Below are 22,621 nucleotides of genomic sequence, written 5' to 3'. Positions count from 1 at the left end.
TGCCAGTCTTAGGGACGGGCAATGCACTCCTCTCACCCTCCCATTGTTGTCCTCCTTGGTCTCTGGAGTCTAGGGGGTGCTTCAGCCTCACCCCTGCATTCTGGGATTTTCAGGACAGTGTCTTGTCTATGGATTGCTATTACTTGTTCTTCCTGTGAGAGGGATTGAACTCAGCAACGACCTGTCTCTTTGAGGACTGACTTGTCATGTGCTGTAGCTGAGGCTTGGGACACAAATCTGGGTGACGAGCTTTCTATTCTAAGTGGCCTGCTGCTTCACAGGCTGAAATTGCCCAGCGTGAGAAGAAACTCAGGTGCATGAAGCAGAGGCTGGTGGCGGCTCCTTTGACAGAACTAGAGCTGGAGCCAGAGCCAGAACACCTGGTTCTGGTGTCATAGCTGCCACCAAAGGCCACCACCTTCTCTCACTGACTTATAGTACAAAACCAGTTTCATTCAATTAAGAAAAAAACATAAATACGTTTGCTGCTAGTTGCAAAAGTTCAATCTGGTTTTCACAGCCTCATGTTCATACCTAAAAATACTACAATGCTTTATAAAACAACAGATCAGGGACTGTGAGAGGTATAATCACCAATAGCAAGTAACTGAGGTTTATCTTGACTGAAGAATCTGGGCAACATATCATTTAGTCAATAATAATTTATGCTCAGGAAAGGATGTATATATCATGACATCTCTAAATTATTCAATTTAGAAGTAACTTTTCATTACTATGAATGATTAAAAAAAAAATCAACTAGGAAACCAAAGAGGCAAAGTTAATGTTGAGACCTGGGATCCACCCTCTTCTTTTGCATTAGGTGTCCCTGTTCTTTACAGAAAGTGAGAGAGGACTTTCAAGGTAGCTTGTTTGACAAGTCTGTTTGAATAGGCCTGTGTATCCAATAGGCCTGTGAACAGTCCCTATGCTGTGAATAGCTATCGTTAGCATATCAAAAACCTTCCAAAGTGTTTGGAAGATGTTTTTCTTTCATCTAGGAGTTTTCTCAGGAAGAAGCTGGGAAGGAGTGTATCCTGGGATATGAGTTTTACTTCAAGGTTACTGAAGTATCACAGGAGGGCAGTCAAATGGAAACCCGATGAATAGTACCCGGAGGGCAATGTGACAGATGATAAAACATTTTCAATCCAGTTTGTTGTTAGAATAACTAAGTATATATACAGAGAACCAACATTTTGGCTGGGTTTAATTATAAATTGCACATTTTTAACCTTCCAATTCACCATGTGCCCTCAGGTATTCAGCTAGGACAATCCTCTCCACCCTCAACTTCTTCTCTGGACCTCGCTTTTCTTCTCTTGTTCCTGCTGTGACATGGCTTACTTACCCTGGAGGGCATTGCTTCTTTAAACCTCGTTCATGTGCTGGCTGTGCTCTCTTCGATTTCCTTCTGAGTGGTTTACCAGGTGGAGGAGGTGCCTTGGGCTTTGTTTTCACCTTCTAGATAGTTATCGTGCCTCCTCCCCCAAAGCACCCAGCATGTTGACTGTGCCATTCATCCGTCACCCACCAGAGTGGCCCTCCACTTCACTTCCTCCTAAAGAGTCCACCTCCTGACTCACTGTTATCCTCTCAACACTTCTCCTGTCATTATTTGTATTTTCGATATCCATCAAATGCCCTAGTTTGCTTGCAACAATTCCAGAATTAATAGTTTAAATCTTATTTTCAATTCTCTTTTAATTTCATAATTATACCAGATAGGTGAGATACCTTTTGACCACCTTATGCATGGATGTTTCTTCCAACATTCTGGGCTCTTATGTTTCTTGGTGTCATCTCAAATACGCAGACATCTTTATTCAGTCACTTGCTCTATCATATACCGGACCAGTGACGCTGAATATTTGCTCCATGCATCCCTGGGTGCCCTGAGACACATTCAGAGGGTCTGTGGGGTAAAAAAATATATATATATATTTTCATAGTAACACGAAGAAATGTGTCTTTTTAACTCTCACTCATTCACAAGTGTACGGTGGAGTTTTCCTGAAGCTAAGCATAGTATGTGATCCAGAAGCAGATATGAAAATCCAGCTTTTTCTAATAAGCCAAGTATTTGTGAGATTTGTAAAAATGTAAAATGGTAACACTCTCTCACCCTTTGGGAAGAAATATAGTTATTTTTCTGTTAGAAAATATAGTTTTTATCTAAGAATGATGCTAGGACGTATCATGCTGCCATGGGTTTACTGCTGCCATTTTAAAATAAACCTATAAATGAACATTTAAGAAATCTTCAGTTCTAATTTTGGATATGTTAAATACTGACATCACACACATAAAACAAAGTTTTGTGAGCATTCAATAATTTTTCAGAGTGCAAAGTATTCCCAAGGGGGGAAAAAAATCACATTTTAGAACTGCTGCTCTAGATTAAATGATTAGCAGTAAATTCAATAGCTCAAAAATCTCAATTCCATGATCCCGTCCTCAGAGCATCGTGTCCTATCTCACCAGTGGTACGTCCACAGTCTGTGATGCCACCAGAACCTAAAATCCTTCATAACTGAGTCTCCTACGTCTCATTTCCTCATAAGCCTCTTTCCTCTCTGCAATCAGTCCCCCCCATTCAACCTCATCTCACACTCTTTGCTACTGTCATCTCAGTCTGGTCATTCCAACTTTCTGTTTTTTCCATACATTCATGGTGCAGCTCAACAAAGCTCGGAGCAACAGGGTCTCTTAGTTTAAACACAGAGCCATGAACAGCAAGGGAACCCTGTGGACTCTGGACAAAGCGACATTTCCCTTCCCATCCGCTGTATGCCTTCACTCTCCTAGATGACAATTTTATACCTTCTTTTCTCCCCTCAGCCACCAACAACTCTTCCACAAGATTTATTCTCGGGCACTGACCTTGCTAGCTATGTCACAAAGCAAACAGAAGAAGCCACAGAGATAAGTAGAATACTACATTCAAAGTGCTGTTAACCTAGAACTGTATGCACAGAAAACTTACTTTGCAAAAATGAATATCAAAAAAGCATATTTTAGGCAAATAAAAAGTGAGAACATATTAATATATACTTTTCTATTAATAAAATAGAAAAAAACAGAAACAAAAAGAGAAAGGCTTGAAGAGCTTGATGGATTAGAAAGAAAAAAGTAAACATGGATAAACATAAACAAATATAGGGTGTATAAAATAGTAATCTTCACTTTTGATTTTTCTATAATAAGCCTCAAAATAATAGAAATAGGATGCATTGCTTCTAAACTAATAAAAGGGAGGAAGGGACAATCATTTCAACATCACTTAAGAAAAGAGAAAATTAAAAAGGAACATAATAAGTAAAGATATTAGGTTGGTGCAAAAGAAATTGTGGTTTCAAAGGTTAGAAACAATTGCAAAAACTGCAATTACTTTTGCACCAACTTAAAATAAACAGAAAGTACATACTATTATACGTAAATCCAAACATATCAATAATCACAATGACTATAAATAGATTAAACACTCTGGATAATAAATGACAATGATTGTTAGGATATGAATAAAAATTCAGCTATATTCTATTTACAAGATGTGTATTCTAAAAACAAAAGGACAAAAAAATGTTTGAAAATAATACTAAACAAAGAGAATACTAAAGGGAAAATTTGTATTATCTAATATAATTTAAACATTTTTTTTAATCCAAAAGCAATGCTAGAAATAAAGAGGGTCATTACATAAAGGCTCATGAAATTGATAAAATTTACAACAAATACTAGATTATATGCCCCTAATAACATGCATATGTATCTAATGACATATACGTTTTATAGTCATTGAAAGATTAGGAAAACACTCATATGGATACAGCGTTTTGAATAACAAATTTGTTAAGCTAGTTCCAGCAGGCATTTTTAGAACATCATACCCAACAAGTGGAAAATATCGATTATCTTACAGAACAAATGGAGCGTTTATGAAAATTTATCAGATACCAGTCCATATCCAGGCAGAGAGTCTTACATTTCACAAAATTGGTGCCATACCGTCCATAGTTTCTGAATGCAACATATTGAAGATAAAAAGTGACAACAGGAGATAACATAGAGAAACTCTACACTATAAATACACAAATTAATACGCACACTCAGATCAGAGATCATACTGGAATTCAGAAAAAACTTAGAAGGAATAATGGAAAAAACTATATATTAAAATGTGTCAATACAAGTAACGTAGTTTTAGAAGTAAACTGATAGCTCTAAATGAACATAGTAGAAAGAATAAGTATTTTAACATGAGACTGGAAAGCAAAACAAACAAAACAGCTCCTGACATCCCGGAACTGGCCTGCTGCCCTCAGCCAGGCCTGGTGTCCTCCTGCTAAACATAACAAATTTGAAAGAACAAAGCCACTCTGTGACTGTGATGCATGCAGACAAAAGCACGACCACTCCCTAATCATGTTGGGATACAGAAAAAAACATAAACACTTTCCAAACCACAGAATACTTCACATCCCTCTCTCCCAGCTAATGAGTGATGGCTACTTCTTTACCAAATAGAGATTCAGCCTCTCTCTACTCTTCTCTCCTTCTAGATAAGATTTATTCAGATACCCAATCTTAGAATTACCCCCACTTTCTGACAGCAGCTAATTTAGAGCAAAGTTATACTTTTTAAATCCCTCTTACTATAAAAAAACAGTAAATTCAGTTTGTTCCTGGTGGGTTTTGGTGGTGGACATGGACAAAAAAATAATAGGCCATATAATTAAAGCTACAAAAACAACAATAGCAAATCAGAGAAAATCAATAAAATTGAATGAATCAAATATGTAAGGCCAGGAGCCAAAGTTACGCAATAACAAATAACTGTAAAATAGTAGATAGGAATAACGGGAAAATAAGTTAAAAGTTAGCTTTGAAAAGACTTACATAAAAGGTAATTTAATTATATGGCCCATTATTATTATTATTATTATTATTATTATTATTATTTTGGTCAATGTCCACCAGCTAAAAGCCATCAAGAACAAGAAGAAGACATACATACTCAATATTAGGGATGGAAAAAAAAACCAGTGTGTGTGTATGGGGTGGAGGGGATAAGAGAGGCAGCAGAATGCATATTGAACAAATTTAGGTCAATAAATGTGAAAAAATAAAAGAAAAGCACAAATTCTTTAAAAGCATAAGTTGCCAAAATAGGCTTCAAAAAAAAAAAAAAAATATGTGAGCTAAATAAAATAAGCCTATAACCATTAAATAAAATTGCATATGTAGTCAAAATATTCCTGCAAAGAAAACACAATAGTCGCTTGGTTTTAAAAATGAGTTGTAACAAACGTTCTAGTATTAGATCATTTCAATCTCATGCAAATTCTTCTAAAGAATATAAGAATATAAAAATAAAACATCCTCAACTTATTTTATGTAAAAGCTATGTTGACTTCCAAATGAGACCAGTACAGTATAAGAAAATCACAATTACAAATGTTGATGGTAACATCTTAATTATTAACAAACTCAATCCAGCAACATATACAAATATAATGACTCATTCTCAGGCTAGTTTTATCATAGCAAATCAAGTTTGGTTTAATCTCAAAGAAAAAATATATTTTCATATACTACAGATAATAATATTTTCACATTAACAGATAAAGGCAAAGAAATATATGATTATCACAATAAATGCAGCAAAAGCAATGAATACATCTCATTATGCATGAATGTAAGCAATACAATGATCATTAATTACAGATTGCAAAACCATCTATATTAGTATCTCCAAAGAATTTACATGTAAATTATTAAACTAGTAAGAGGAATTAATGAGGTCCCTGATACAATATAAAAAACATAAAAATCCATTGCATTTTCTATTATATATGCCAGCATCAGTTAGAACATATAATTAAAATAAATGTCATTCACTGTAATAACAATATATATAAAGTGCTCAGACTTAAATCTATCAAAGGATTAACAAGTAATATATAAAAGGAGAGACATATCATGCTCATGAATAGGGACTGATTAATGTAAACAGGTCAATTCTCCCAAAATTGATGCAATGCATTTACAATTAACATGTATTGTTCTTTGTTTGCTTTGAGAAACTGAAAACTAAGTCTAAAATATGAATGGAAGAACAAAACTTAAGAAAATCTAAGACAACGTGAGAAAAAAGACAATAAACCTACTTGCCATGCCAGATTTCAAAGCTAACAAAAAGACTATAGTAATTACGAAAGTGTGGCATTGTCATTGGTATAATCAAATTTGCCAGTGGAATAAAGTAGAGAGCTCAGAAATAGACTCACACAAAATATAAGGACCTGACATGTAAACATAGCATCGGAGAGCAGTGAGAAAGAAAAGGGTTTTCAATCTTTTCAGTCCAGGATAACAGGTTAGTCATACAGGGAAAAAAAGAAAATATATATATATATATTATATATATACACATATACACATATGTATATATTATATATATTCTGAGATCTATATCTCAGAATCAACACAATTAATATAAAGCGATTAAATATTTAAATATAAAGACAAAATCTGTGGGCAATAAGACTCTGCAATGACCCCAATCACTACACCTCCTGGTATTCATGCCCTTATGAAATCCCTTCCCCTTGGGTGGGCTGGGACCTGTGACTTGCTTCTAACCCAAGCTGATCAGTGTCACTCCGGTGGCTACGCTACATTGTTAGCACTTTCTCTACCGATTCCCTCCCATCCTGGCTTTCATGACCTAAACTGCCACATGGAGAAGCCCACATGGCAAGTGACTGAGAGTGGTCTCCAGCCAATAGCCAGAAAAGAACGAGGACTTTTAGTCCACCAACCCACAAAGAATTGAATCCTGCCAACAACCACTGAGCTTGGAAAGCAGATGCTTTTCTAGGTGTCAGATGAGATCCCAGTGCCAGCCAGCAATCTGTGCAGCCTTGTGAAACACCCCGCACAGAGGACCCAGTTAAATCATGGATTCCTGACCCACAGAAACTGCGAGATAATAAATGCCTGTTGTCTTAAGCCATTAAGTTTGTGGTAATTTTGATATGCAGCAACAGACAACCAATTAAAAAAAAAAGAAATTAAAATGCTTAGCCAAAAATAGAGGAGAATGTTTCTAGTGCCAAGACTTTGGGAAAGATTCTTTAATAAGACCCCCCCCCAAAAAAAACACACACTATAAATAATAAAAGAAAACACTGAAATATTTGCTTACATTCAAATTAAGGACACCTGTGTATCACAAAAGTGATAGTACAAAGATCATAAAACTATAAGTCAAACAGTTACTCACAATACATATAACCAGAAAAGGACTAGTATTATTATGATTAATAATATATGGAAAACTTCAATGAATTGATAAGAAACAAATTGAACTCAATAAGAAATGGATACAAGACATGAATTTCATTTCACAAAAGACACACAAATGGAAAAAAACAAGGACTACTGTGTTCATGTATAAAATATTAAGTCTAAGAATGACAAATACAAGAGAAAATGTGGAGCAACTGGAACTTGTCTATAATGGCAATTTGTATGGGCAATCTGGAAAAATAGTAATTTGGCGTTGTCTAGAATAGTTGAGGATATGCTTTTAGCCCAGGATATATACCGGTATACTCACGTACCAGGAACTTGGCTGGGGTGGGGGTTGGTGGGAACTTTCTGGGTGTAAAAAAGACAATGACAAGATTCTTGTATATGTGCCTTATAGAACATATATGAGAATTTTTTATATAAAGTTTGAATTTGCAAAAATTAGAACTATTCCCCAAATCCATCAACAGGATAAAAGATAAAATACGTTATGCTCAGATAATGGCATATGTATATCATGGAACATTACCATGTTGAAAATAAGTGATCTCCACCTTCAAGCATCAACATGCATTGGACAAAATCTTGGACAAAGAAAAGCAAGTTGCATAAGAATACATGCAGTACGTTACGGTTTACATAAAGTTTAAAAACATGCAAATATCTACAATATGTTGATAAGGAGAGAGACTAGTGCTGGAGCTATAAAAAAAAGCTAGGGAAGGGTAAGCACAAAATCCAGGATAAACATTATCTCTGCGGTAGTTGGTGGTAACAGAAGCATGTGATAGTAATAGGTCACACGGAAGGCTTAGCTTCTGTTATTGGGCATTTCTCGGAGTAGATGGTAGGTATACTCGTGTCCATTTTATTAATAGAGTGCATCTCTTTTATGCTCTTCACCATATAGTACAGTGTGTGAGTACAGTATATGAATTCTGACACTAAATCCCACCTCTCGTCACAGAAACTTAACAATATCACAGAGGAGGGCTTCTCATTTCCCAGAAAGGGTCCCCACATCTTTTCAGTGTCAACACATTAATGTAACATATGTTGCATATCCATAATACCTACAATTTGATAAATGGGGACAGCAGAGCAGGCATATGCAAGGAGCAACGCAATAGTGTTTTCTAATCTGCATACAGTGAACCACAGCAAGGGTGAGGACAGCAATATCTAGGAGAAACCAACCACAGAGAAGGAATCCCTCTCTGTGTGCACCCTCCTATCATAGGTCTAGGGCGCTTGGTCCCAATGCAGAGGTACATGCTCTCTGGCATTCTTCGCAGGAAGGCTGACTTTCTGGCTGGAGCCTCTGGAATTTACTCCTGGGTCCCAATCTACAGCCATGGAAAAGAGAGAGCATCCAAACTTACAAAGCGCCAACCAGAGGATAAGGTACTTTTACCCCAACCCAAATTATATGTGTGAATGACATGCGAATTAACAGAAAAAAATATTCTATATAGATTAGATCATTTTATGTTGCTATAATCCTGTTATGTATTGCATGAAAGTGAACAACTGTCATATATACACATATATATAATTTGCATATTCTACCTCTGATCAGTTTCCACTTGCTCCACCACAGCCAGCAGAGAAAATGTCATGTTCACACATACTCTTCCACATGCTCAGCTGTTATGCATAGTTCATAAGTGGAGAAATTAAAATAGGCAAAATATAATAGTTACAATATAGAAATCACAATTATATATCTCCTGAATGAAGGTATGAACATAAAGTTATGTTTAATGTTTTTCAAATGGCACTTGTAACATAGAATAAAATTTTGAGTAACAGCATCATACTTCAAAAAGTTCTCTGTCTCAGTAAAACTCAGAAGTAGAACAATATGCTCTGAAAACAACTCAAAACATGGCTCTTGAATTGATGAAGACTTTGAAGTTGAAGTGAATGTTTGAATAATTTTTTTCTGAAAATATGTACATAAAAAGTATTTCCAAAGTAATATATTAATTGTATAATTGTTAACTGTTCATATTTGTACAACACAATACATTAAAAACTAAAAGAGGTCTGTCATATATAGGTCTGTCTGTCTATATATCTTAACTATGTATGCTCAAATTATGTGAAAACTTTTTCAGTATCTTCTCATTGCATCACATATAATAACAGAATCAAAGGAAACACCTCTCTCTCTGTACATATATTTCATTAAGACTAGAAAATGGGAGGTGATCACACAAAGGAAACAAATACTGTTCTATTAATTTTCTCACTACTTTATTTAATTCTTGCATCAACTCTGAGTTTTACAGATGAGAAAATGAAGATTTAAAACGAAGAAACTTGCCTAGGATCTCATGCTCGGTATCTAATGACCTGAGCATTTGCATTGTTTTTTTTTCTAATTTGAAAGCTCATATAATATATAAAAGTGTTGTAAATAAAACGTTTTAATAGAAATATCCTCTTTCGAATTAAGCAAGGAAATGGGGAAAAGGTACAAACAAGGCTTGTGAAGGTACAAACAAGGCTCCTCTACCCCCACCCCTCCCCCCTCAGTGCAGTCTGTTGATTACAGAGAAAACCATATGCCTCTTGGGGTGATAGAATTCTGCCAAGTTTGTAAGTGTGTACACAGCATGTATCTTTCTGCTTGTGCTTAACAGTGGGATATTTTGATAGTTTAAAGATAATGTGGGGTAAAAGATAAAGTAATAACTGAGTGTTTGTATATTTCAGTTTATTTTGGTAACTCTAGGGAGAAATAACCCCAAGTTCATTGGTGCACATATGCCAACTGCAAGCATGCTGTGTTCTAGTTAACATTGAATTAGCTAGGGCACTCGGTTTGGTGTTTGAAAATGAAGAGTAAAAACCGATTTTGTTTGTGTGCAGTTAACTTTTATTAACTGCATTCTTTATATTCGTCTTTTCATGGGTATCTTAGGAAAGCAGTTTCATTTCTTGGTTGTATTATGTGTTCTCATACATATAAATAAATCCCCCTTTAAAGTTTTGTGAAATATCATATTAAGGCCTCAAATTAAAATGGATTAAGATAGGTAAAATAGCCATACTTTAAAATTCCAGGAACTTTAAACAAATCTACAACAAAATTAATCTTTCGGAACGAGGCAGAGGGATAAATGACTACATAAATATTAAGAAAACAGTAAATACCAATAAAATTGGACAGTAATCTTTCATTGTAGTACAACAGGGGTTAGAGCATTATTTGCATTATACAATGAACAAGGTAAGAAGTGTCTCATGCATCGTTCATAGAAGGGTGCCAGATTTTAATGCAGGGATTAGAGATTACATGTTGCTCATTTACTAAATGAGAAAGTGAGTGATGGGAGCTGAACTGGTTTCCAAAAAGAGGAATGGATGTCACATGTGCATGAACCTTTACATCATTAAGAACAGTGTACATATCCCAAGTTTGGAGAGAGGGAGACAAATGGGAGAACACCATATACCTATGAAATTTGAAAACCTGAGACACTTAGGTGAAATTCAACAACAACAAAAAAAATATTACACTTCATCTCAAGAGAGTCAGAGAACTACAGAAATAGTTTAAAGAAAACAGAAAGCAATTGCAATGTACTACGAAGATGTGCTCAGATTATAATTTATCCTCTTCCCCAAGTATTAACTACACTAAATTTCAAAGAGATGCTCAAGTACTTCATACAATCATTAACACAATTGTTGCAGGAATGGTTACCCTGTGTATTTTCCTATCTGTGTTCAGATGTAGATTCCCAGTTTCTTTTTCCATCCTCCTAGCCGCCCTTCTTTCCTTCTCTCTTTCCCACTGGTCCTCCCTCTCTCCTTCCTTTCCTTCCTTCTGGTATTATCTACAAGGTCAGGAAGAGAACAACAGATCCTTATTTTCCTAAAATGAATTCTAATGAAGTATTTGTGAATCGCAGATTTGACAAAAGGATTCACTAGCACTTGGTGGTGGCCCTTTGTGCTGGGGCCACCGTGACATGCGGCTGTGGACCTGTTCCTTCACAGTCCCCACTAGATGCTCAGGTCCTTGGAGGTCGGGCTCATGTGTGTTCCGCTCGCCATCGCATTCCCACTGCTCATAGCTGTGCCTGGCGGTGTGCATCTGGAAGGGACGGAGAGGAGGTGCTGTTGGCCAGCGGGAGCCCGGGTGAAGGAGGGCTTTCCCTCTTCCGGGCATCGTTAACAATGACCAGCATACCCACCAACTCACCACTCAGACCACCTGCTCTTCAGGCCCGTTGATATTCAATTAGAGACCAAGTTTCTTTGTTAGAAATGTGCTGGGGTAGTTGTGAGTGGGCAAGGGAGACAGCAAGTGTCAGTGATTTTGTTCTACTTGCATTTCTTTTTTGGAAATTGATAGGACATACTATGACAACTATAGGGCCAAAACCTAATTAAGGAAATAATATGTGATCTCTACCCAAATTTACCAAAAACTCCCTCTAACCTGGTAAACTTCTCCCTTATCTCATAACCACCACTTCAGAAATAAATACATAAACCATGTCTATTACAGAACACATAACGCTTCCCGGCACCATTTGTGCAGCCGTAATCACTAGCTGCCATCCCCCTCCTTGGTCTTCTTGATCAATTCCTATTCATTTTGCCATCTCTAGAGAGATTGCCAATACCTCACAGGGAAAGGTCATAGTCAACCAATTTTTGTTCTTCCTTCACGCTAATCAATACCTCAAAATACCCCAAAAGTATGGTGAGTAAGTGAATTGATGGATGAATTGTAAATCTGCTCAAAATTCTTTCACCAAAGCACATTTCCTATAGAGATAATAAGGGTTTCAAATGTATCTGTAAAATAAGTACCATACAGAGTTCTTATGAGCATTGTAATGAGACACAATAAATCCTGTGGTTCATGTGTAGCATATATTGAGACTAATTCATGATAGCTCTCTTAAAAAAAACAAAACAAAACAAAAAGAAACCTTCACTGTGCCAACCTCATGCACCATCTCCTTTGAATATCTCAAGCAACCTGTATGAATCCTCTTTTTAGTGCTATCAGGGTTGAATGGACACTTTACCTACCAGTGGCAGGAGCAGCAGACGGAGAGCCCAGTACGTATCAGTAGTACGGGGTGTTCTTGCCATTTAGTGAGAGGGGACGATGTACGTAGGAGAATAAAATTGACTGAGTGTATGTCAGGGACAAGACTTGAAGTTAAATTAGGGCAGCAGAGGCAAGCCTTATCCAGCCCTGGAGGGTGGAAGTTTAGTGGCTGCAATTGTGAGACTGCGCGTCAATATTCATCTTGTCCCACATTCCCCATCTTCTGCCTTCTGGGCTCCACACAAAATCCTAGCACAGTCACCCAAAACCTAAAGTAGAGGGCTGTTACAAATTCTCCCAACCACAGCCAAGTTGCTTTCAGATTTGTATTTATTTATGGATAGAGGAGTCTTGTTATACATATAGTTCCAATAAACTAGGTTATGATTGTCAGTATATGGTTTCTTTGTGGCCTAACTAGAAAGTGTTAAAGAAAAAAAAACAAAAAACTCCATGGTTTGGAAGCCTTAGTTGAACCCATCTTTAGAAACAGAATCAATTAGACATGTTTGGAGACTAAACATAACATAAGCTCATATAAATTATAGCTCAAGTATTTACAAGTTAGAGAATGTTAGCATTTATTGAAGTTCCTATCTTTTGTGCAAAAAAAAAAATTACTCATTAAGTTCTTAAAATATTATTTGGATTTTTCTTCCAATGTGAAGGGAAATGATACTAGTCAAGTACTGAAAAAATAAATGGCCTTAGCAGCTGTTTAAATATAGTAAACATATTTTTGGTCATTAAAATAAGCAGTAAATAGCTCACATATTAAATTCTTCGATATATCTTAGAATATTAAGCTCCCTTCCTTGATAGGTCTTAAAATACTCAGCTTTCTTACCTCTAGAACATATTGCCTTCTATTAAGCTTTCCCTAAGTTAATCAGTGAATATTCTTCTAATTATCGGTTAATCAAGCCAATCAAACATAGCAATTTAAGAACTGCTCTTAATATCTACTCAATTGAATGTGATATACTTTATACATCAAGAATGTCTAGGTTCTGTTTTGAATGCATCAAACCTCTGTTGATGAACGACGACAATCAAAAGTGAGTGTGGGAGAGGAGGGGTAGCATTTCAAAACATACCAGTGTGTGTGGACAGGTTCTTTCTTTGAATATATTTGCTGAGGGTGGGTCTTCTGCCATGCCTTGGGGATTTGACATAATTATCCCATTCTTGTCTGGTATTTACTAATTCTTCTAATAAACCAGCTAATCAAATGTCTAATGCATGGTGTCTAGGACTAATGTGTGTGATTCTTGTATCATCTCCTTAAAATGTGTTCCTCTCTAGGTTTCTATAAATTATAACATATTTATAGATTTATCTTCCTCGTCCTGAATAGATTCTCCCATTTCCTATCCTTCCTGGAATTTTCATTACAGTAAATTCAACTCTGGATATGGCCTATTTCATCGTGAGTAATCTGCATTATTTCACCAGATTACTACCAGTATATTTACTTGTATTAATTTCATCCGCAAAATTACCATGTACTTTGAAAGTCTCAAGATTTAAATGCTCATATTTTAACAGAAGCTTTTATCCCAATTGGGTCTAAGTTTGGGGAAGTTAATGAAGAACGGGATTGATTTCACAGACATTTTATAAGTGTTTCCTTTGAAAGTGTCACATCCTGATAATTGTTTTATTTTCAAGATAAGAATAAAAATAAGTGAAGTCTATTCGATTTTTTCCTAGGATAATACCCTAAGATACAGGAACTGGATGTTTGGGGAGAGTCAGTCACCTTAGCTACTGAGATGATGGGAGGGGGTCCCAAGTGTGACAGACTCGTGCATGTGTGGTGGCTGTGACATTCATCACCCACGGAAAACACATCTCACAGAGGGATTTGCAAATAGGTCCTCTCCTCCGGCAAACTTTCCCTTGGGGTGGCAGTGGGGAAGCAGAGACAGAAATTTGATTTTGCTACGTGTGGGTGCAAGTTAGGACACCCTGTGAAGATCATTTTGTTAAGCGTGTCCCTATCTGCAGCTGTCAATAATAATAATACGTCCCCATATTCATTCACAGAACTGCTAGGTTTTTATATTCCCTACCTCTCCCCCCAGTTCCTCCACATACTCAGCCCGGCTCTTTTCTGCCTGTGGGCGTGTTTCTGTACAATTTTAAAAGAGAGGCAGTGGGAAAACTCCTGCTTTCTTCTTGGTTACCTGCTGCACACATTTCCAATTCTTACCTTGATCAGATGTAATATTCTGCCACCCCAAAGCCTTTTTATTGGATCTCATTCAAGATCACACATCCTGGGAATTGAAAGCAAACACGAAGACTCTGACCAACAATGGAAATAGTGTTATCACCCACAAAGCAATTGTACATTCTTGTTGATAACCGAGATGGGAAGAATCTTCCTTGAAAATTAACAGTGTAGATTCAGGTGTTCAGTTGCCCTCTCAACCTATATTAATATGATTTTCATTCATTTTGACACTGTTAGAAAGCAGTGAGAGTTCTGTGAAGCAGTAAATATAGGGGGAGGAGGAGCAATCTGTATTCACACCAGAATGGGGAAAAAATAATGACGGCCAAGTTAGGTTTAACTGGAATGTAACATATCCATAGCTTTATCACTCTGGAGGCACATTTTGACACAATAACAAACTACTGAGAGAGAACCACTTTTATCTAGGTCAGAATGACAGACTCCCAAGTGTTAGAGAGCTTGGGGGAACGACAGTTTGAAACATCAGGAAGACAGCAATCTGTACAGAGATTTTCATCAAGTCCCGACACTGCCTAATGGTTTTCATCCAATACACTGTAATTACTCCACTGGCTTTTAATGGGGTAGCATTTTGATTTCAGAGCCTACCAAAAGAAAATGAACCACATTTTGTGACTACATTTATAATAAGATGCAGATGGTAAAGGAAACAGATGCCTCTGACATCATCTCCCATTTGCATTCGACTTTTGCAGACACTGGCAGTCTGTGGCAGTCTCATTCAAAGGGAGGCAAGATAAGTCAGGCAGTTTTCCAATTCTGATTCCAGGCTAAAAAAATACTGGCAGAAGGGGCAGTGCTTCCTTTGAGTCATACAGTGATAGTTCCACAAAAAGAAATTGGATTCTACATCTGTGTCAGGCTTTCATGCAAACTGAATCATGGGGGGGATAAAAATCCCCACAAATATTGGGAGTTTAGCAATTAGTAACTATGGATTGTTTTGCACGGCAGTGACAGAAAGGACAGAGTAGGAGTGGTGTGAAGGTGAGCAGCTGTAGCTTCGAAGCAAAAAAAGAGTTTTAAACTGACAAGCAGGTCGAAAATGTCTCCACCAGCCCTTGGCATCCAGATTATTCAAAAACTGACTTCTTATTACTTCAAAGTAGAAAACTTGAAGGAGGGGTTTCAGGTAAGTAACAGTTCCTGAAAAAAAAAAAAAAAATCCCTCTGGATTCCCCTGTGTATTTTACAGAAGGAATCCTATAGTTCTGAGTTCTGATAGGAGCTTTCACTATTTCCCCAGTGATATCGCTGAACATGATACACGGTAAAGGATTTTTTTCTTTTTTTGTGTAGGGTAAATGTGTTAGAAGAATGTTTGTAGTCCATCTCGAAAGGAAGGGATGCTTGGGTAAATCAACAATGGCAAGGCCTTTAGCAGTGTTTGAGGTTCCAAGACAGATCAGCAGAGTTGCAGATGAAGGAGAGAGTTAGACAAACACCTTTAAAACCTCCCTACCTCCCCTGACCACAATATAACTTCATCTACACCTCTGTAGTGGAAATATTTTAGCAGGACAAAAATTCAGAAACAAAGGTAAGGAAGAGGGTTGACATAAAGATTAATCCTGCTAGGCCAAATATGGTGCCTACTTTTAAAATAATCTCTGTGCAAGTAACTCACACACACACACACACACACACACGCAGTACGAGAATAAACACACTCTTCTGATTCATGGCCACAAACTGGGCTGGGAGTATTAGTGCAAATCTCTGCTGACCGGCAGCATTTAGTCCATAAACTTTGGATATCCTAGACGGGCCATCAGTGTCCAACAGATGTTTTCAATCAGGCTAATTTCATCTCTAGGCAAGTTTTGTTTCCAAACATTAGTGTTACTTGGTGATATTTCCCCTTCGTAGGGAAGATAGAAAAGATTTGTGGAGGTGGCAAACAATATTTGGTTTAAACTAGCAGGAGACAAAGGAATTCCGAGAAAGGCAAAAATCCTTTCCGTGGTTTTCTGAGGAAAATGCACAATGTCTTCAAACTTGATCAGCTGGTAGCTGGTCGGCAGCAAATCCGCGTTTACTCTCAGGGCTGCTTCTGTGTTTGCCAGCCACAAATGAGCCAACAGGGAGACCGCATCCGACTTGGATTTCGATAATTCTTTCCTTAACGATTCATATTCAGGAGCATAGCCGTCATTCGAGCTACATCGGCCTTTCCCTCCATCTACTTGAAACAGTTTGGCTAAGTGCCCCGGTACATTCTTCAGAGAGTACAGACTTGGTTTGCTACTGTACAGCAATGAATAAATCCATGCCCGAGGGTCCCGTACTATGTACAGCGCCCTCAGCGAAGCGCCCAAGACTTCCTGGAAAAAATGAAGCTTTAAGGTCCAACTCCCACTGCTCAAACTGAGTACAGGCCGGGCACTAGGATAGTAAACCAGGTGTCTCCTCAGAGCCCGGATATATTCAGCATCTCTGTCAAAGGTGCCTTTCATTCTACTTCTTTGTTCTGGCAAAGACTCTCTCCTTTTCAATTTTCTTTTTTTGTCCTTATTCACTGTAAAATATTGGGCCAGTCTGCCCCGACTGGGTTCATGCAGATGAATGTTTTGCAAATGCAGCTTTGTGTCGTGGACCAAAGACTGCAACCAGCCTCGCAGCAAACGGAAACGCACACTACGGATATCAGCTGCCTTCCATTCACAGGCGTCTACAAACGAGTCGATTTCAAGTTCAGTGTCAGGGATATCCATGTAGGCTGTGGGAACCCTGATGTAGAGAAAATCACTACTGTTGAAAAAAAGTTGTTTGAGAATTTCAGCTCCTGAACCAGGAAGTGAGGTAATGACGACATCGGGAAGATCGACGCGGTGCCCTTGGGGAGACAAAGACTCAGCACTTGGCTCAGCCTCCATCCTTGCCCATTTCGCACAGATGGGCTGAGTACAAGTGCTCCATACATCCAGCAGCTCAATAAACCACAAGGCAATAACAAGTATTAGGATCCATCGCATCAGCTTTCTAAAAGAAAGGTAAAACCGCCACTGAAAAGTTAAAATCAACAAGCTAATGCACAAAATCAACCCAATCGCTATATTAAATTTAAATCCAAAGGGAAAAATAACTCTATCACGTCTCATGGGCTTTGCTATTGCTTGAGTGCCCAAACCAAATCGGGTTATTTGGCCCTGACCTGCCACATGGGCAAAGCCACCAAATCCCAGGTAGTTGAATCTCGTGTTCAGGTTATGATAGTCAGTGACAATGGAAACAACGTGTTCAGTATTATTGACATTGAGTGAAATCTGAAGTCCAGAGTTGGAATCATCAGTAAATCTGCAGCTGGAAACATTGACATACGGCCCATAAAAGACATACGCGATCCTTGTGAGTGTGGACTCCATCGGAAACGTAACATTCACAAATTGAGTCCACCGCTTCTTAAACTCAGCGGCTTGCTCTGCTTCCTGTATACTAGCAGCGGGGCTGCTGCCACGGTGATCAAACCAAAACATTTTGTAGTGTGCATCCCACACGTCCATCATGGCACCATTATACCTGTTCATAAACCTGTATGGGATGTACTTAAAATCAATATCCAGGTTGTGAAAGAAGGCACTGACAGATTTTATTGGGGAATCGTCTTGCCTCTCAATGTGATCAACCACTAACAAAGTCTGCGAGTTTAAGAGAAGCAGCGCGCGATACACGCTTTTCAGCTTCATGGCTGAAGAGTAGGCAGAGGCTGCCTCCCCACTCACAAATATCATTTCCCCATGCTGAGAGGCAGTAATGATTTCCCCTGCTGCGTCACCAACCTCCTCACTGGTCCACTTGAGCCACTGTGCACATTCTCCCAGCTGACCTTCCCAGGGCTTGTTACACTGGCTTGTGGGCGATGGGGCAAACACCAGTACGTTGTTCAGGTGGCTCAGCTTGGGTCCATAGAGAGCTTCGGACACAAATACTTGCCCGTTGGGGGCAAAAGTGAATGAGTTCTGGTCTGGATGTTCATGTCCTGGGTTAAAGCTTCTCCACCCATCGATCCAGGAGTATGGCTGAAAATGAACTATGTCATACACAGCTCGACCCCCTAGCTTCCCAGATTTAAAGGACACAAAGGTGTTGGTCTGTGTATTTGGTAACCCAGCCCCGTAAGTGACAACACCCCAGTTAGGGAACATGTGCATTTTTGCAGTACCATATTCAGAAGGAGGCTGTGGGGTGAGCTGGGGATCATACCAGATGAATTCAGTGTGAAGAGTACTCCACCTCTGGGCAGTGGAGGGGACCATCGGGCCGTCTTTAGGTCGGTGCCTTCTAATTTGCTGAGCTAACCAATTTCCCGCTCCATTCTTTAAGATGAACTTATCCAAAAAAACCAACTGGCTCTCTGGACCATAAAACCAATTATAGTTGGAATCTGCTATCCCCACAGTTCTTTGAAAGCCTGGTAAAAGGGTAGCGTAATAGAACCAAAAGTGCATTTTTAACCAGTTATTATCCAAGTTGTTGATATTAAAATGGCGCTGGGCCAGAAAAACATACTGTGTGACTGATTTAGCTGTGTAGCTTCCATAGGCCACACCTTCATCCAAAGAGCCATCGACAATATGATTCAACAGAAACATCGTCTTTTCCATCACATCTACCACGACCTGTTTCCATAAATTTACTTCAGATCCTCTCTCCACCCCCGTCACCAAGGCCCCAGTGAGTAATGCTATCATATTAGTAGCTTGGTGGTTATGGAGAAGCTGTTTGCCCCATGAGCGGACCTTGGAATACTCATACATTTCCTCAGTAATCACCCATATTTTTTCCAGGTATTTTTGTCTTCGAGCATCATCTAATAAGTTATACAAAAAGTCAAAGGCAGTGGCAAAACCTGTTAAGGAATGGCCAACTGGGACCTCATCCCCTGGAGCGTTCTCAACTAGCCAGTCTTTGTAGCCAACCATCCGGTCCATATATTCCAAGGCAAATTCAAAGGCAACTTTGTCTTCTGGGCATAACAAACAGTACAGTGCTAAAGGAGGCAGATTGTTCCCGTAAATTTCATTCCACTTGGCAGCAAAATCAGCATGCTTGGGTGGAGGTAGGTAGTATGTCGGGTTGGACAGCATCACTGTCACTGCACTTCTGATCGCTCTAAAAAGATGCAAATGGCTTGTGCGAGACTTTTGTCTCATTGCTTGGATTTCTCCGGCATCAAAATATAAACTTGGATGAAGCATACTTTTCTTCAGCTTTTGGCTGGGTCTGAAATCTTGCACCTTCTGCGTCTTAAATTGATCTAGATCATCTGTGAAAACTGCCCAGTCAGAGTAATTGCTTACAGATTCCTCAAAAGTAGAGAAAGCAAACATCACTAATGCTAAAAATAAGAAATGTCCTGTAAACATTAACGCCATGATCCATCGGGGATTTCCTTTCCTTATGCATTCATGTCAAACAGAGTGTTCAATGTGTTTCCCAGCTGCTTTGTATAAAACATACATTTAAGGCCTTGATAAAACAAAGACTATAAATCGCTTATGCTGTGAAATCCAGCTGACATTCGGCTCATTCAAAGCAAGTGCAGTTGCCAAAAAGAGAAAACTTACACTGTGTATCTATTTCCCTGGCACAGTTTTGCTTCCAATAAAACTTCAAGGAATGTTAAAAAGTCTAGTTTTTCCATATCACACAGCGAACACTGCTATAGTGAGTCAAATATACTATGAATTCAGGATTTATTTCCTTTGCATAAATCTATCTAACAGGAAGAGTCAACACACACATTGTACAGAAAAGAAAAAGCACTCCAAAATCCAAATGAAGAAGTCATTCCTCGCACAGGACACCATCCCCTGCAGTGTGATCACCAAACATGTCTGATGCCCTTGTGTGTGTTTGCCCAGAGAAGGTGACGAGGACTAAAATTCTTGGAGTGGGCTCGGTTGTTATTCCTCTCAACTTTTTACACTTCTTGCTTTCAGAATTTTTTCTTCTTCCATTTTGGGAGAAAAACAGCCTCAACAGTGGGCACAGTCCTCCTTAGTTTCAAAAAACTCAAAATTCCTGCCCTCATTCCAAATCTGTCTTTTTCAGCCTTTCTTACTCATCAGCCTACTATGACCCAGAGAAAGCACGTCCATGTCTTCTTTTATCAGCTTCATCTGCACAGCTAGAAAAATCTAATCTCTTCAGCCACCTAGGTGCTTCTCTTCCGGTCATGAAGTAACCACCAACTGGGAAAGCAAACTCCCCTTTCACCAAGAACGACGTCTCTTTTCTGTTCCTTTCTCATGACACTCCTTTCTGGCAGGGAGGAAAAAAAGAAATTCTCTGAGGCTACAGGTATGCTGGGAGTGGATATAAACTGATGAATTAAATGTCCTACTTGACAGACATTTCAGAATCACAATAAAATCTATTATGTATAATCTAAGTTAGCTCAAGTGATTCTTTTTTTTCTTTATACTTTTAAATGTACACACATTAGGCTAACAATGAATAGTGGCAGATGACAAGCAGCTACAAGATCTAACTTTCCCAACAGTATTTATTTATTGCTTTCGTCACTGAAAATATTTTTATTCAAATACCCTTAACACAGAGATGAGTCCTGCTATCATTCTCGTTCTTTTGGTCACAAAGGGCTCGGGGACAAACAGCAAAGTTGAAAGGACCTTTTCTGATTCCGGCTGAAGCATTTAGCTTTCATGGAATCTTTGCAAGAGGGAGCTAAGACCAGTCACTTTCGTCAAAGGAGAAATCACGACAATGTGTGGGAGCAACGAAAGGCAGTTGGGCTCCCATCTCTCACCTGTAGCCTCCTTCCCCATCCTTACAAGGAGCCACCAGAGGGAGCTCAGACCCAGACTTACGGAGCAGCTTCGCCTCTGCCCGTCTTCGGATTTGCAGAACCTGCCCAAGTTTCAGTCTTGGACAAGTCTCCTCTCTGTGGGAACAGTAACGCTAGGAGTTTCCTGATCCGCCCCGCCTGTTGCATTTTTTCAGTGCGCTTCCTACGAACATGCCGCCCCCATGCTCCAGTCCCCACCCCCGAACTCTGGCTGTGGTTTGGGGACAAGAGACCCCTACATGGCCACGTCCACTTACCTTCGACAGATCCGGACAGGGTCTCCTGGCAGCGTTGGGCCCCAGTGATGCAGAGGCGGAGAGTTCGAGAAAAGTCCTCTGCACAGGAAGCCGGGCCGGCGGGCGCCCGCACGGTGACCCGCTCCCCCAGCCCGGAGCCCCACAAGCTCCAACAGGCTGCGGCCCCGCGCTCGGCCCCCGCCCCGCGCAGCACGGACACGCCCGCCCCGGGGGGACGCCGGACGTTCCCCGGCCGCCCGGGCCCGCGGGAGGCCGATCCGCGCGCGGCAGGCGCTCTCAGGGACGCCGTGTCCAGCGGAGCGCCGGCGTCCCCAAGCCGCGATGCCGCCGCCGCCGTTCCTCGGTGCCAGCTCCGGCCGCGCTGCCGGAGGAGAGCGAGACACGGGGACGCGGGCCGGGGGAGGAGCGGGAACGAGGCGGGGGCGGGGCCGGGGCGGGGCATCGGGGCGGGGGGCGGGGGCAGAGAGACAGGCTGACGGGGGCAGCCGGGCAGGGGGCGGGGCGGGAACCAGAAAGGGGCGGGGCCGGGCGGAGCCCCGCAATCCCCGAGCCTCACCACGCGGGTGTCGGGCGCGCTGGCTCCGGGCTGCAGCGGCGGTCGCGCGCTCTGGGACAGGAGGGGGACATTTGGGAGTGGGAGTGTCTGAAGACCTCGCCCGCGGGCCAAGGTCTGCTCTTTCCCTTTTGGTGATGGTGGGGAGGACCGCTGTGACAGAACGGAGGTGGGAGGAGGATGGAAGGGGTGCTGGGCTTGATGACAAATGGGAAAAGCGGCGGGATGAGGCTGTGGGAAGTCAGGGATCACCCTTAAGGAAACGCAAGGGCTGCGGAGGGAAGGAATGAGAGGCAGTCTGGCTGAGGTGCCTGTCGTTTAGAAAAGCAACATCAGTATG

The 22,621-nt window shown here is 40.0% G+C and overlaps 1 protein-coding gene across 2 annotated transcripts; it reads right to left on the bottom strand.

Moving 5' to 3' along the window:
* Positions 1 to 1,182: 1,182 nt before the first annotated feature.
* On the bottom strand, positions 1,183 to 21,867 carry DSEL (dermatan sulfate epimerase like). Of its 2 annotated transcripts, XR_012498713.1 has the most exons (3): positions 21,729 to 21,867; positions 8,887 to 20,924; positions 1,183 to 8,663 (listed from the first exon to the last, which is right to left on the bottom strand). XR_012498713.1 is itself a non-coding variant. In XM_019729340.2 (2 exons), exon 2 carries the CDS (start codon positions 20,033 to 20,035, stop codon positions 16,397 to 16,399), a length of 3,639 nt encoding a protein of 1,212 aa, XP_019584899.2. In that variant the 5' UTR covers positions 20,036 to 20,924; positions 21,729 to 21,867; the 3' UTR covers positions 1,183 to 16,396. The 2 variants fall into 2 exon arrangements, 1 of the variants encoding a protein (XP_019584899.2); XM_019729340.2 differs by having other exon boundaries at positions 1,183 to 20,924.
* Positions 21,868 to 22,621: the final 754 nt, after the last annotated feature.

This window comes from Rhinolophus sinicus, linkage group LG09, assembly GCF_036562045.2.
Source record: "Rhinolophus sinicus isolate RSC01 linkage group LG09, ASM3656204v1, whole genome shotgun sequence".
Classification (NCBI taxonomy): domain Eukaryota; kingdom Metazoa; phylum Chordata; class Mammalia; order Chiroptera; family Rhinolophidae; genus Rhinolophus; species Rhinolophus sinicus.
Note: the sequence above shows the minus strand (reverse complement) of the source record. Positions and strands in the feature narration are given on the sequence as shown.

Excerpts from the sequence above, each read along its gene's own strand:
- DSEL (XM_019729340.2), bottom strand. The coding sequence starts at position 20,035 with ATGGCGTTAATGTTTACAGGACATTTCTTATTTTTAGCATTAGTGATG.